Source organism: Trichoderma reesei (assembly GCF_000167675.1).
Source record: "Trichoderma reesei QM6a unplaced genomic scaffold TRIREscaffold_12, whole genome shotgun sequence".
Classification (NCBI taxonomy): domain Eukaryota; kingdom Fungi; phylum Ascomycota; class Sordariomycetes; order Hypocreales; family Hypocreaceae; genus Trichoderma; species Trichoderma reesei.
In genome coordinates this window covers 843,914-858,482 of record NW_006711159.1, presented here as the reverse complement: position 1 = coordinate 858,482, position 14,569 = coordinate 843,914, and the positions used below count along the sequence as shown (strand labels likewise).

Genomic DNA, 14,569 nt, shown 5'->3' with positions numbered 1-14,569 from the left:
TGGCTTGATTGAGTATCAAGTAAATGCCAGATAGCAGAAAGACTGTATGGATGGCCAGAATTCCGTCACGGCAGTCTAATACAACGTAGTAAAACCAAGAGAATCCAAAATCGCTAGTAGCCCCTTCCCAGACGCCGTTCCGCCCCATCATGATGCGACAGACTTTCCCGAAAGCCTCAGCGTAACCACGGGACGCCATGCTTTGTCGTGAAACCAAACCATTACCGCCCCTCAGACGACAACAACGAAGCAAAGCCAGCCATCAGGGTACGCCGCCTCCCTCATCATCTCCCCCAAGGGGGCATTGAAGGGAGCCGGCACGCCATGGAGCACGACGCTCGCCAGCACGGGATCCCGACTGCTGGGAAACAGCGTAGGCATGAGGTCCTTGAGGGCCTGCCCCAGCAGCTTTGGCTTGCGGTCTGGCGTCACGACGGGGACCAGTGACTGGACGACTCTGAACGATCCAGCTTCACCGGCTGCAGGGGCGGCAGTAGCAGCACCCTCACCCTCGCCAGAAGCGCCGCCGGCGGTGCTCGAGGGGATGTAGATGCGGATGGGGGCGTGCTTGAGCGTGGCCGGGGCGTTGAGCAGGCGGGTGTGTATCTTGGAGAAGGCGGCGTAGTCGTTGTCGATGACGGAGTTCCAGAGCTGGGTGGTGTGTTCTTTGGACATTTTCATGATTTGGTTGGCGTTGCCGTAGCGGATGAAGTCGGCCTGGGGCTTGCAGCATGAGCAAAATTGAACTCTCCCTCCCTGCTTTGTGCCATGTCTTTCTGTATGTGTACTGTAATGTGTATAGGCACATGTGTGTGTCTATCTGTGTGTGTGCTTCACGTCCATTTTACAGGACCGGTGTGATGAGAGGTGCATGAAAGGGGGGAAAGGTGGAAGCACAACAGTAGCCGTGTTTCTCTAATTGCATTGCCCTGCAAGCCATCAAACGCAGCAATCAAGCAAGCAAGCAAGCAAACGGGAACAACACGAGAATCGACCGGATAGACGAAAACCAGAAGTGAGGTCAAAGAAAAAAAAAAGAGAGACGGAGAAAAAAGAGGACAAAGGCTGGCTCACCTCCTTGACACTATTCAAAAAGGTATCTCCAATATCCCACGCCACGCCGTCATCCACAACCAGGCGCCAGGGCAGGCTCGGGGCGTACAGGTCGGCCAGCAGCCCCACGGCCAGGTTCCTCAGCTGCACGTCCTCGAAGTGGAAGCTGGAGCAGGGGGCGTCGAAGTAGGCCGAGAGGCGCGGCAGCAGCAGCGACAGGTAGCTGAAGCGCGGGACGCTCGTGATGAGGGGCGTCGAGGTCGAGGGCGCGGACCGGTGAGTGATGTGCAGGGGGATCTGGGCGGCCCAGAGGCGCTGCGGGATGGACGAGGAGGGCGTCGGGGTGGCCATTTGGGTGTATCAGAGTCTGTGCTGGACTTTGAAGTATGTAGTAATAGTAGGTAGGTAGGTAGTGCTGGATATTGCGACGAGGGTTATGGCGGGATCATGGCGACGAAGTGTGGAGGGTTGGTTTCAGCGGAAGACGCGACTCATGCACCGCGGGGGCAACGTCCTGGGGGTGTGTATATTGATTGAGATCAATACTCAGTGCCTTTCAGATTGTATCCCTTGGCCGTTCAGGACAGTGTAGAGACTCCGGGAGCGAGAAGAGGGGGCTTGAGTGAGAGAACAAGGCCACTGTCGAGGTCGATGGTAGTTGGATGAATGTGAATATGTGGGGGTTTTTGGTGTTGATGTCTCTTTTTTGTCTTGTCACTTGGTCGGCCGACAGGTACCTCGTCATTGTACCCCTCCCCTCCCCACGTTACCGCATCTCGCCCTTTGTACGGGTACATGATGAGCCTTGTCTGTAATATTATCGTGTCCATCGTATCTCATCGTATCAGATCCCAACTTTTCATCTCTCACCATCTCCATCTCCATCTCAAATCTCAAATCTCATCTTTCTCGTCAGTCCACTCACTCTCCCTCTCCGCTAAGCAAGTGTCACCCGAAAACCCGGTTTCCCTCCCCCCCCCCCCCCTCCTTTCCATCTCCCTCAAATGTCCCCGACTGAGACCGCCGCCCAGCGGTATTAATATGCAGCAGTAGTAGTTCTCATCACTCCCTCAAAATGACGAATCTCTTTTTTTTCTTGTTCCTTTTCAGCTCTCTTTGATCCGACGTACAGCCAAAGCTGCATGGGTTTCCCGATGCATCCACCAACCCCCTTGCTCGAATACTACCATCTTTGCTCAAAACTCAGCCGCACCGCTTTGTGGCGTGTCTGATAGGTGACCGAATCTTTTGTTTGCTTCCGGCTGCGATTGGCCCCTTCTTGTCACATTTCACAACAGGGTTGCCTCTGTGTTCGCCTGGCAGCTTCGTGCGACGTGCCATGATGAGTGGGTGACACAGGCGTGTGCCCTACATATTGACGTGTCCCTTATGACTCAAATATGTTGTGCGAAGTAGATAGGGTGTTGAATAGTGAGAATTCCGCATGTTTACGTAGTTATGAGATGTGAAGGAGTTGAAGGATATCACACTTCTTCCAAGCAACATGAGCGTAACCGAGAATTCGTCCACAAATTGCATTTTGCTGGACACATGAGATCGAACAGAAGTGCTACAGACTAATGGAAGAGAGTAGTGTCCAACTTTACAACTTCTAAAAAGGTCCAAGATCACACACGTTAGAATTGCAGTTGGAAAAGTCCAGAATCGTTTAAAAGTCATCATGTCATTGACCTTGCGCTAATAAATACAATAATACTAGTAGTACAAACTGGATATCTCATGAGCCATCAATCAGAAAGTTCCTGGCCTACAACCCATGATGCTGTTCCCGTTGATGAACGCTGTGCCTCCGCTCACGGTCGTAGCTGTGGTTGTCGTGCTCAATGGTGGGCTTGCCAATGTGCTTCTGCAACACCGAAGGGGGCACCTGAGCAGCATCCGTGGGATCCTTGGCCGTCGTCCTGCTGTCCCTGGAGGTGTTAGTTCGTCGAAGTCGGCGACCGTTGTTCCGGGACAGAGGCGTTTGCCCACTTACGACTGGGCAAAGGTCTTGTCACCGCCGACCGTCTTGCTGTTGTCGAGGTCGCTGTCCACGCGAGGGTCGACCTTGTTCATCATGTCCGACTTGTGCGGGCCAGCCGTGTTGGGGGCAGGGCCGGTCGTCTGGGGATCATTGCCAAAGCCTCCGCCGACACTGCCCATGCCGCCGCCATAGGCGCTGGTAGTCGAATCGCCTCCCAGGACATTGGTGTTCTGGCCCAAGTTGCGGTCCCCAGTGCGGTACTCTGAAGTCGTGCCAAAGCCCGTTGATGGGTGCGCGCCACCGGTAGTGCCGTAGGCACCAGTCGAGCCAGTGGTGCTAGACAGGCCTCCGGAGCCCAGTGTGTCGGTTCCCATGCCTCCAGAGCTCAGAGAGGTATCGTGGGTGTTAGTGCTGCCAGTGCCGTGGGTAGCACCGTGGGACTTCATGCCCATGTTGCGGCTGCCGTCGAGATCCGAGTCGACTCGGGGATCGAGCTTGTTGGCCATGTCTGAGCTGTGCATGCCCGCAGTCCTGGTGGCGTTGGAGCCAGATCCGAACCCAGTGGTTCCGGAGGTGCCAGTGCTGCTGCCGGTGGTGGTGGTGCCGTGAGTAGCACCATGAGACTTCATGCCCATGTTGCGGCTGCCATCAAGGTCAGAGTCAACTCGGGGATCAGCCTTGTTGGCCAGGTTGGAGCTGTGCATGCCAGCAGTCTGTGTGCTGTGAGAACCAGTTCCGTAACCAGTAGTGCCGGAAGTGCCAGTGGTTCCCGTGGTGGTGGTATCGTGGGTAGCACCATGAGACTTCATGCCCATGTTGCGGCTGGCGTCGAGGTCGGAGTCGACTCGAGGGTCGGCCTTGTTGGCCAGGTTGGAGCTGTGCATGCCGGCCGTGTTGGAAGCAGGGCCAGGGCCGGAGCCGAAGCCGGTAGTGCCCGTAGTGCCGGTGGTGGCAGTGTTGCCGGCGCCATAAGAGTAGTTGTCGCCTCCGGTGGTGTAGGAGCCGTCATGCTTGCCCAAGTTCTCGCGGTGGTCACGGTCCGAGTCAACTCTAGGGTCGGCAGCGTTGGCGGCGCGGGAGCTGTGAGGTCCGTGGGTGCCCTCGGGCTGCTCCGTCTTGTTGTCGGAGTGGAGCTTGTCCTTGACCTTGTTGATGAGAGAAGACATGATGATGAATGTGATGGGTATTCAAGGATGTTGGTAGTTGTTGGGTATAAGATTGGGTTGACAGTTTGTGGTAGAGTGTTGGGGATGTTCTGATGAGATTTCAGGAACAGCGGAGGAGCACGGCAGTTATATAGAGCTTGGAGCTGGATCCTTCCTCACGAAGAGACTGCTCGCTTCCGATGATGACATTGGTTGCTCATGCTGCAACTTCCAAGCTGATGGCGTCCAACCTTGAAGCTTGCCCGCTGTTCTTGTCTACGGGATGCTCTTGCTTGCCCAACCAAAGCCGTGCTGCAGCAGCCACAGATCTCATAGCGCCTCTTGCTGCTCCCAAGTTATGAGGTAACGGCACGAAGCTGCAATCGTCGAGCGTCATACCGGGGCATAGTGACGTTGATCAGCCAGAGATGACTTGCATCCGGGAGCAGCAGGAGGCCAGTGCCGAGCTTAGGTAACCCGCGTGATGGGCCAGGTTTGTGTTGTGCCATGGTTATGCCAATAATACTGTGGTAGTACTGTAGAGAATCAAGGCTACCTAGGGAGAATAGCTTACACCAAGCCACTGCACGGCCGCGTTTCTTGCGTATGTAGGTATTATTGTCAAAGTTGGTAGTGTGTGATGGTGATGCAAAGAGACGGCTGGTAGTTGGATTGAGTTGCGCGATGACGCACGTGGTGGGCCCAAAGGTGGCGCAACTGCAATCATCGTTGCATCATGCCCTTGGACTTGTGGCTGGTGAGCCGTCCATGTGGCAGTCTCGTGAGGAGGAAAAAAAGCTTGGTTTTGAGCCAATCGATAAGTTGATTGTGCTTGTTTGAGCGGTATACCAATATACATACATGCAGCGAGGTGCTGCTGTGGCACAGCAAGTTGTTTGTCTTGCTGGTTGTGACGTGGATAGGGAAGATCTTCACTGACGTACATACAGACTAGGTACTCCAGTATTTTGCAATCTACGTGAAGCCCCATGGCAATCTGGGGAATCTCGATCATGGCGTTTGGTAGGGCAACGGAGATGGAATTCTAGCACTTGCCGAGGGCTGGAATCAAGAACGAGGAGATGCTGGAAAGGGGAACTCAATTACCAAATAGGGCGCTCTAGCACAAACTCTACGTCTAGCCCGCCATCTTCTCGAAGCAGGAATGTTCCATGTTGGGTATAACTCTTAGACTTCAAGTAGAGATCAGACGCCATGGTCTCGATCGCAATAATGGATGCAGAAAAAGAAGACAAGATTGAATATTGAGTGCTAGCTTAGCTGGGTATAAGGGTCATTATAGAAGGTCATTAGAAGCCGTAGTATGGCATAAGACAGGAAGAAGCAAAACTGAAAGCCGAAGCGACATCATCTCCATCCCACTTTCTCGTAATCATCCGCCCAACTCCAACCACCTTTTCATATCATTCATCATGAGCCGCAATCGACCAAGAAACAGCTGTGTAAACCGGGGGGTATAAATTAAGGGATCAATATCAAGAGGTATCATAAAGGACCGTGTGCCTCTCAAGGCTGCGTAAAGCTCATTCGTATCTGAGTATCGGGTATCAAAGAAGATTCAACAACTGGGTATCGGGTATCAAAGAATTCGGGCATCGAAGTGTTAAGACGAGTTTTCTTAGACACGGCTGCGGCGGCGGTACCAGCGGCCACTGCTCTGGCGCGGAGCAGCATCGACTCGAGCGGGACGGTGCTTGCTGACCCAGAAGATGCCCAGGAGAGCAGACACGAGCCAGAGCAGGGCCGAGAGGAAGGTAAAGGCAATGTCGGCCTTGAACTTGCCGCACTGGTCGCCGGAGATGGGGTGGACATTGTCCCAGTCGAAGATGTAGCCACACGAGTTGCCGAGCAACTAGACGTACATTGTCAGCCTCTCAATTCTGCACACAAGCCATGGCAAAAAGAGGGAATGAAGTAGAAAAACAGGAGAGGAGAAAATAATCATGGAGTTGTCACTTACATTGACCAATAGACCAAACGCAGCCCACCAGCACAGACTCAGGATGATGTCGACGGGCCAGTGCACAAAGGACCACGAAAAGGGCACGAGCCACAGCAGCGAGAAGAAGATGGACAGCGCGGCCACGACCTCGGTGTAGATGAAGCGGCCTTGGGACCAGCTGGACGCGTGGCGGAAGTTGTGCAGGTGCTCGCCCGTGACGCCGGCGACAATAGCGGCGAAGACGAGCTCCGCGGCTCGGAGGACGATGTTGACGATGCGGTCGAGCGCCATGGTTGGTGGTTGGTGGTTGGTGGTGATGCTGCTTTTCTTGGTGTTTGTGTATCTGGAAGGAAGCCGGATATGTGGGTGAAAGAGGCAACGAGTGAGACTGAGACAGAGAGACTATTCAGTCGAATTGTCCGGAGGGACAGAGGCGCTGCATTTATTCGATTCGCGGCTTCACCCTGGGTTGGATGGTCTGGGTTGATCTACGACACCAACTTGCAGCTCCGTCGTCATACGTAGCACACATGACCCCTGTGAGCGGCAGGGCATACGACACGCATAGATGCCCATCCATGGCCAAAAACCCGGTTTGCGAGCCTGGTATTCTTCCAGATTCTGGCATCACCTAGAAAATAACCCGTGGTCTGCTGTCCCTCTCCCGCCAGTTGTGCGGCATTACGCTTGCCTGGACGCGGGCAGCCGCTGGTAAGCGAATCCCGTGTTGATTCGCTGTCTCCTTGTTTCGTGTTTTCTGCACGCTTTTGTGCAGCCATTGTTTCGGTGATGGGCTGGCAATGTTGGGTTGATGATTGGATGTTGGTGGTGTGTTGATTGCTGCATTGGGTGGCCTTCCCTTTTGGGGCAGAGTGGATGAGGTCATACGTGTGGCTGGAGGATCGCTACTATTCGCTGGCGGTGCATTGACGAGATGGCCCCGACTGACTTGGCTGTTATGGATTGATTAATCCGTCGATTGGACTTCCAAGTTTTTGATTGCTGACTGGAATTGAGTATTGGTCCAACAACAACCTTGGCAGAAGTGCATCGTCGTTGTAGTGAGGTGGTTGGGAAGCATGATCGAGGAGAGAAGCGGCAACGTCCAGTGGTTCTCAACCAATTACAGATAGAATCATGCCTTCTGACGTGAACAAAACCATGGCTTCTTCATATAATATAAAGGAACGGAATATATGAAGCACATCGAGTCCTGTTAATCTAGTTTCAATTCTTCATTATTTTCCCCCCTGGTTCAAAGATACCGTCTTGTTTCTCTTGAGTAACGGGAATCTGTAAGACTGGCAAACTTTATGTAGAAGAACGAGTAACTTTCCAATCACAATTTTGCTTCACTATCCCAGCACATATATGTCTCCATTACTGCTACGATCAAAAGCAGAGGAAAGATGACTACTCTCTGCTACTATTGCTACCTAGCTATTTAATTCATGTCATGCTACGCCCATGTTTCCTTCTCCAGTCCATTGAGCAACGTGTACAAAGATCACCCAGCTTCTTTGCTTGACATTTGCAAATCTGGGATACCGGATAGCCGCTCCCTTTACAACGAATTTTGGAACAAGTATACGAATAAGATACCCATTCTACCTCGTCAAGAATCTGAAGCTGATACAACGCATGTCTTGACGCCATGCATTCCAGGCACTTAAATTGAGTAACTTACTTGAAGAACCACTTAACATACCTAACAAACAGAAAGGAAAGGAATAAATTACCTAGTAGTACTATCAGGTTAGTGGAGTCCTGGGGTTGAGTTGCCTTATGCCTTGGAGACATGTATATACATACCTTATATATTGCATACATACATCAAACCCTTCCCAGACCTATGGCTTCCTTCTTTTCTCGCAATAATTGTACAGTCTCTGTTTTTGCCATTACGCGTCGCGGCAAGCATCGCATCGTCAAGTTGCTCATGTGTCAAGATGCTGTCGCCATGATCCAACAGCATCTGGACAAGCTCTATATCACCCCGAGCTGCTGCTGCTTTAAGCTCATTGCCAATCTGCTCTGATGCAGGATTAACGTCGGCACCGTTATCCAGCAGCACTTCAACAGTCTCTATTTGGCCTCCCTTAAAGGCTGCAACAAGCGCAGTGCCATAATCGCCTCCTGTAGCGTTAATATCGGCGCCGCGACCCAGCAGCACTTGAACAATCTTCGTATAGCCTCCTGCTGAAGCTGCAATAAGCGCAGTACCATAATAGCCTTTTATAGCGTTAACATCGGCGCCATGATCCAGCAGCACTTGAACAATCTCCGTATGGCCTCTTGCTGAAGCTGCAATAAGCGCAGTGCTAAGGTTGCCTGGTGTAGTGACATTAACCTTAGCGCCATATTTCAGCAGCACTTGGACAGTCTCTGTATCGCCTTTGTCTGAGGCCATAATAAGCGCAGTGCCCCAACCGTCTGATGTACAAGGAGTGACCTTAACATTGGCGCCATGATTCAGTAGCATCTGGACAATTTCCATATGATTGCAGGATAATGCTGCAATAAGCGCAGTTCCAAAGATGTGTGACGTAGAAATATCAACATCAGCGCCACGAGCCAGTAGCGTCCGGACGGTCTCTGTATGGCCTCCCATTGAGGCTGCCTGAAGCGCAGTGATATCGTTCGTTATGGCATCAATATGCGCGCCACGATCCAGCAGCAGCTGGACGGTCTCCGTATAGCCTCTTTCTGATGCTCTTTGAAGCGCAGTGCCGAATACACCAGTCATGTTAACATCAGCTTTATGATCTAGCAGTACCTGGACAGTCTCTGTCTGGCCTCTTCCAGAGGCTAGAGACAGCGCAGTGCCTTCACTTTCTGATGCAATAGCATTAACATCGGCGCCATGATGCAGCAGCGTCTGGACGGTCTCCGTATGACCATTTTGTGACGCTAGACACAGCGCCTGCCTGATATCTATATCCGACATGTCATTGTCGGCTGTTCCTTGCAGCAACTCTTGGATTACAAGATTCAGCCCAAGATAGCTGGCGAAAGAAAGAGTTGACCAGGACTGCCATTTCGCCCACTCCCGGCGAGAAAAATAGTATCGCGCCCAAATGTAGCGCGCACAGCAGACCGTGAGCGCCGCCGTCTGAAATCGAGAAGCATCATGGACATCCTGTGAGGTGTAGTGCAGAGGCCAGTACGTAGCGGCGTATGAAAGGAATTTGTAAGGAAAGGCAAGTTCAACGTAGCCTTTATCGGCTGGGAGGTCCGGCAAGAGGAGATATCGTAGGCATGCCGATGATAGCGTGCTGTGCGATTTCGGCATGGTAAACCGACCCTGCCAGTTCCCTTCTCTCGTTGAACTAAGAAGGAACTCTCGGGCTGTTTGATGAATGAAGGATAGTCTCCCGTCATGAACACTGATGAAGAGGCCGCATAGATTCTTGACGCTGTCCTTGAAAGTATGAGGCGGCCAGAGTGCATCTCTTAGCGCTTCGTGGGACCCGAATCGCTCTTTTTCTGTAGCCAGCGTCAAGGCGTAATTCGCTTCTTCCAAAGAAAGGGGTCGTCCTGCGGCAAGAAGGATTTGGAGCAGGGTTTCAATGTAACGCGAAGTTTTACTTCTCTCCAGTATCTTCTCATAAGCCTCAGAAATCTCTGATGGCAGACTGGACAGAAGAGTATCGATGTCGACGGGTCTACTATATTCGCTCGGGCTGCCCTTGATAATGTTGATCGTGAGGTGGAGCCAGAGATATGTGCGGTTCTCCATACTCTTCAGTCGCTCGGCGATTAGGCAGCGAGCTTCCTTCCCAAAACCCTGTGCAAATTCGTTCACTCTAGCGTCGATGACCAGATTGATCTCGTGGCCAATCTCCGCAGACTTGTCATCGCCATCAAATCGTAGGTAAGTCGCAGTGTTAGAGAGTTGTCTAAAAGGAAATTCGATAGCGTCGTAGGGTCGACTAGTGACGAGGAATCGGAGTCTTGATGGCTGCTTGGAGGAATCCCGATATAAGCCCGTGAGTCCATCGATCAACATCTTCCTGCTTTCCCCTTGACATTCGTCCAAGGCATCAATAAGGCAGATGATTTCGCCACAATTTGAAGTGCTGGAACATTGTAGGAAAATATCCCACAGCTTGGAAAATGATTTTGTCAGAGTCTCGCCAAAGTTCTCATAGCTGGTAAGAGCTTGTTCAAGGAGGCTGCCGGTAAAGCCTTGGCTGAAAAGCTGGTGGAGTATTGCACAGAGGGCGTTGTGCGCGTACATTCTGCTTTCATCGCCATCCTTGAAGAAGAAATAGCAGACGGTAGACGTTTTTACGTTGGTAGACAGCCGTTTCTCGTCAATTAACGCTCGTGAAAGGACAGACTTTCCACAACCCGGACCTGCAGATACCCAGAGAAGACGGGAGTTCTCGCTGTCGCGCCAGTTGCGGAACCTCTCGTCCGCGAAGAACCATTCGCAGGTTCCATCTACCCTTGGCGGATTGAAATCTTTGTTGCCCTGGTAGTCGGACGCGAGGAGGTGGAGGAGCTTGGTAGCTTTCTCTTCATCGTAAGCCTTGCGAGCTTCCAGTCCGTTCTCTTTGACGGCCTCGCGAATGTCTTCAAGAATATCCCGCGACTCTTGTATCTCACGTAGTTGCTGCTTCCATTGCTTGTTGATATGCTCAGCATCGAGAAAATTGAGGACACTGCGACACTCTTTGTTGCGTCGGTCGATGTCCTCTATTTTGCTGCCCCATTCTCCAGGGCTGGATATGTCGCTCAATGCTCGAGTTAGCTGCCTCTTTGAAAGGTGACAAATGACCTGCGCTTGATACTCGATGATGTATGAGTACAACTTGGCCAAAGATTCGAGAAGATTCCGCTGAGACGGGTCATCTAGAGACGGGAGATGCGTCTCCTCACAGATTCGCCAGTATACTAGAACATCGCCGATGAAATTCAAGCCCTTTAGCATCGCTTCATTCTGGGTAATGCCGCTGGTGACAAGCTACGATCATTAGCCAAGGCCGAGGAGAGCAGAGGCCAAAGTAGACTCACTGGGAGAAGAATCGAGACGCCGGACCACGCGAGTGCCGCATATGGCTGATTGCTTACAGCAGACTTGACGATCAGTTCAGACCAGAGGAGAAGCTTCGCCAGCCTCTCAGCTTGCTTGCGAACCTCGATGTCTGTGCCGAGGAGAGGGACAATCCATCTCTTCTCCTCTCTGTTCTTTATGGCCCTGTCCACGATGGCTCTGACGAATTCTGGAGTGGAGAGGCTTGCATCGGCTGCAGCGTCGCCTTGCAGGGAGGATAGATACTTCTCGTAGGCAAGCATCAATTCGCCCTCCCTCTTTTGGACCATGCTGAATGCGAGAGCCCACGGGTCACTTTCAGTGTGCATCAGAGTAGCGGCCGCTTCAGATGCTTCCGGCAATTGAACTTCGTGTGACTGAACCTCCAGTGGATGAGCTTCCTCGGGCTGAGCTTGCTGGGGCCGAACAGTCTGTGGTTGAGCAGCCTGTGGTTGGACAGTCTCTGGTTGAACAGTCTGTGGTTGAGCAGCCTGTGGTTGAACAGTCTCTGGTTGAACAGTCTGTGGCTGAGCAGTCTGTGGTTGAACAGTCTGTGGTTGAGCAGTCTGTGGTTGAGCAGTCTTTGGTTGAGCAGTCTTTGGTTGAACAGTCTGTGGTTGAACAGATGACGGGGAAGTAAGCGCGAGATTGTCAGATGCTGCGGAAAAAGGCGTTCCCCCCTTTGACTCTGATTTGTGAGGACGCCTCTTCAACTTTTTCGTCAAGAAGTTCTTGAAACGTAAAAATTTCTGTTTCATTTTGGCGTCAGATAGGATGCTTTGAATAGACTATGCTGCGGACGTGATGGAGAGCGATGAGAGCGACGAGAGCGACGGGAGCGATGAAGAATCCTCATATACGAGACTGCGGCTGAATGTGGCATTCAATTTCCGACTGCGAACCTACCTATGTGCATGCATATACCTGAATGAGGCGCCCAACGATACCCAACCTCTCAACCAATGGTATCATGTCACGAATCCGGAGGCTGCACAGCGCATCCATGTATGTATTCACAATCTCATTAGCCGTGTCTCAGCCGCCCATGTAGCCTCGCCACAGTCATGCATGGGACTGGTCTCTTGCTCCTGTCGGCATGCCCTTTGAGCAAAAGTGTCCGCGGTTCAGCTGGCGTGCTGCAGCTGTTCAGGTCTATAACGGTCTCCAATGGGAATTGAATGCTTTGCAGGGCTTGCCTCCTGTTTCAGGTCCTGGGTGGCGATCGTTCAGTGTCGCGATAGAGAGGAGGAACACGCATGGGATTCCACACTCATGGTACGTATCTAATACAAAAGTGCGAAAAGTTCTCCGAAATGTTCATTGTAATGTGTTCTTTGTGGAACACGTTATGGGCCAGCCTCCGTCGCCATTGTGTTTCATCGTGTACACCATGTTCAAACCTCCCCCTAAGTTGTGATTTATACAGAAGCCGCAGTGTTATATTCTTTTCATCGGAAACGGATTCAAGTCTTGCAAAACTGCATCACGTAGATGATAGATTTTTTGGCCGAACAATGATCCTTTACTCAGTGCTGAACATGTTCCGAACGGCTTTTCACTGCAGGATGGAAATGTGATATAACCCGACAAAAGACTTCAACTTCACCCTAAGCTTCCATACGACTACACATCAAATTCTCACGGTAAGTCATTCCTCACAAGCCAGATTTTTTTTCCCCGAGCCGTCTCTACTGCCCGAGAAAGTCTTCTGGGTTTTGGCTCTCCCCCATCACGGAAACACCAAGATGCCCCCCAAAGGAAAAGGTCGAAAGGCGGCAGCCCCAAAGAACCCCCCGGTACGACGCTCAGAGAGAACAAACAAAAAAGCAGCAACACCCGTCGAAGAAGAGATCCCAGGCGGACCAGAAAGATTTGCCCCGTGGTTCCCCCTCCTGCAAAAGATTCGAAAAGACAATTGGAACCGACAGAACAACATCCCGGTCGAAGGCGCCAACTTACACCAGGCTCAGAACCAAGCAAAGAACGAGTTCCCCGATATTCTCGAGAACATAGAACGCTCTCTGAGTGCTGCCCCAAAGGTCTTCGACAACAAACTGGTTCCGCCCAGCGAGTATCCCGCCGTACAGCTGCAGAATGGCGTCCTGACCCCCGAACTGTCCAGACGACCAAAAAACCTGGAATGGCTCCGGGCACGACTCCGAACAGCACGCCACATCACGGACTGGCCTGCCTCCAAATGGCAGTCTTACACCATGCATTCGTACTTGAGCACCACCAGAGAAGCCGTCATGTGCGGCACCATGTCGCTGTTCCAGGAATACCCCCAGCAGCCCGACTACATCAGGACGTTTTGCCAATCCTTCAACGACTTCCCCGAATACGCCCCCTTTTCGCGCGGCATCGAAAAGCCGTGTCCCGGATTCGCCCAGGGCTTCAGGCTCGATGCGTATCCATGCGTCGACGTCGAGTACCTCCACGCCTCGGTCTGCTTCACCCACGGACAAATCTCCCTCGTGCACCCGCACCTCGTCGGCGACTTCGCCTACGGCGACCTCAAGGCCATGGAGGCAACAAGCGCGCGCCACGGTGCGGCAATGGTCTACATGCGGAACATTGCCCTCGCCCACATGCAACATGAGACGTTACCCGACTGTGCAGATCTCATGACGTTTACCACCAACGGCATCTTTATCAACTTTTACGCGCACTTTGAATCGAGGTCGCTGGATGGAAAGGTGCTCTATCACCAGTATCCTGTCCTGACGGCGAATCTGCTGGGGTCGCACCACGAGTTTCTGCAGGGCGTTGCCATGCTGCGGAACTGTCAGGACCATGCTCTGTTCATGGCTACGCGCTTGAGGGATTCTCTGGAGAAGTACCACATACAGAACGGTGTAAGTGCATGGACGTATCGTCTAGATCAGGGAGAGCACATCTTGTCGGAGAGCGAGGACAGCGAGATGGGAGAAGCTCATGATGAGACGGAGTTTGTGAGTGCAGACGGAGGCTCGACGGATAGCGAGAGCAACGATGGCAGCAGCAGCAGCGACGAGGACGAGTGCTATGACACGGCGTACGAAGACCAGTCGCCAAAGAGGCTTCAGGTCCGGGGCCTCATGATGCTGAGACCGAGGAGAGGCGTCGTGCTGCGGAGGGAGCAGAGGGATTCCAGCTCGCAGAAGCGGAGAGCTGGCAAAGGTGCTGATGGGGCGGCAAAGAAGAGGAGGAAGTAGGCCTGTACACACGATACTCAGGTAAGTAGACGAGGTTTCCTAGAATATCACATCTTTCTGCATGTATCAAAAACTGAACCATGAGCCAAAAAAAAAATACGAAAAAAAAATGACACCTGAGGGATTCGAACCCTCGCCTATTTCTAGACCGCGAAGAGGGATGCGCTCACAGTGTGAACTATTCCTGAACAC

The 14,569-nt window shown here is 52.3% G+C and overlaps 4 protein-coding genes across 4 annotated transcripts; 1 reads left to right on the top strand and 3 right to left on the bottom strand.

The window, feature by feature from the left end:
* Positions 1-16: 16 nt before the first annotated feature.
* On the bottom strand, positions 17-1,566 carry TRIREDRAFT_122476 (uncharacterized protein). Its single transcript, XM_006966284.1, has 2 exons — positions 1,075-1,566; positions 17-717 (listed from the first exon to the last, which is right to left on the bottom strand). The coding sequence occupies exons 1-2, from the start codon at positions 1,402-1,404 to the stop codon at positions 232-234; spliced, it is 816 nt and encodes a 271-aa protein (XP_006966346.1). The 5' UTR covers positions 1,405-1,566; the 3' UTR covers positions 17-231.
* Positions 1,567-2,827: 1,261 nt separating this feature from the next.
* Positions 2,828-4,243, bottom strand: TRIREDRAFT_49366 (uncharacterized protein). Its single transcript, XM_006966283.1, has 2 exons — positions 3,471-4,243; positions 2,828-3,197 (listed from the first exon to the last, which is right to left on the bottom strand). The coding sequence occupies exons 1-2, from the start codon at positions 4,201-4,203 to the stop codon at positions 3,046-3,048; spliced, it is 885 nt and encodes a 294-aa protein (XP_006966345.1). The 5' UTR covers positions 4,204-4,243; the 3' UTR covers positions 2,828-3,045.
* A 1,578-nt stretch (positions 4,244-5,821) lies between these two features.
* Positions 5,822-6,436, bottom strand: TRIREDRAFT_4454 (uncharacterized protein; the record flags this gene model as incomplete). The annotated part of the gene is made up of 2 exons (XM_006966140.1): positions 5,822-6,055; positions 6,164-6,436. 2 exons carry the CDS (start codon positions 6,434-6,436, stop codon positions 5,822-5,824), a joined length of 507 nt encoding a protein of 168 aa, XP_006966202.1.
* Positions 6,437-12,928: 6,492 nt separating this feature from the next.
* Positions 12,929-14,377, top strand: TRIREDRAFT_108613 (uncharacterized protein; the record flags this gene model as incomplete). Its single annotated transcript, XM_006966385.1, has 1 exon — positions 12,929-14,377. The coding sequence occupies one exon, from the start codon at positions 12,929-12,931 to the stop codon at positions 14,375-14,377; it is 1,449 nt and encodes a 482-aa protein (XP_006966447.1).
* Positions 14,378-14,569: the final 192 nt, after the last annotated feature.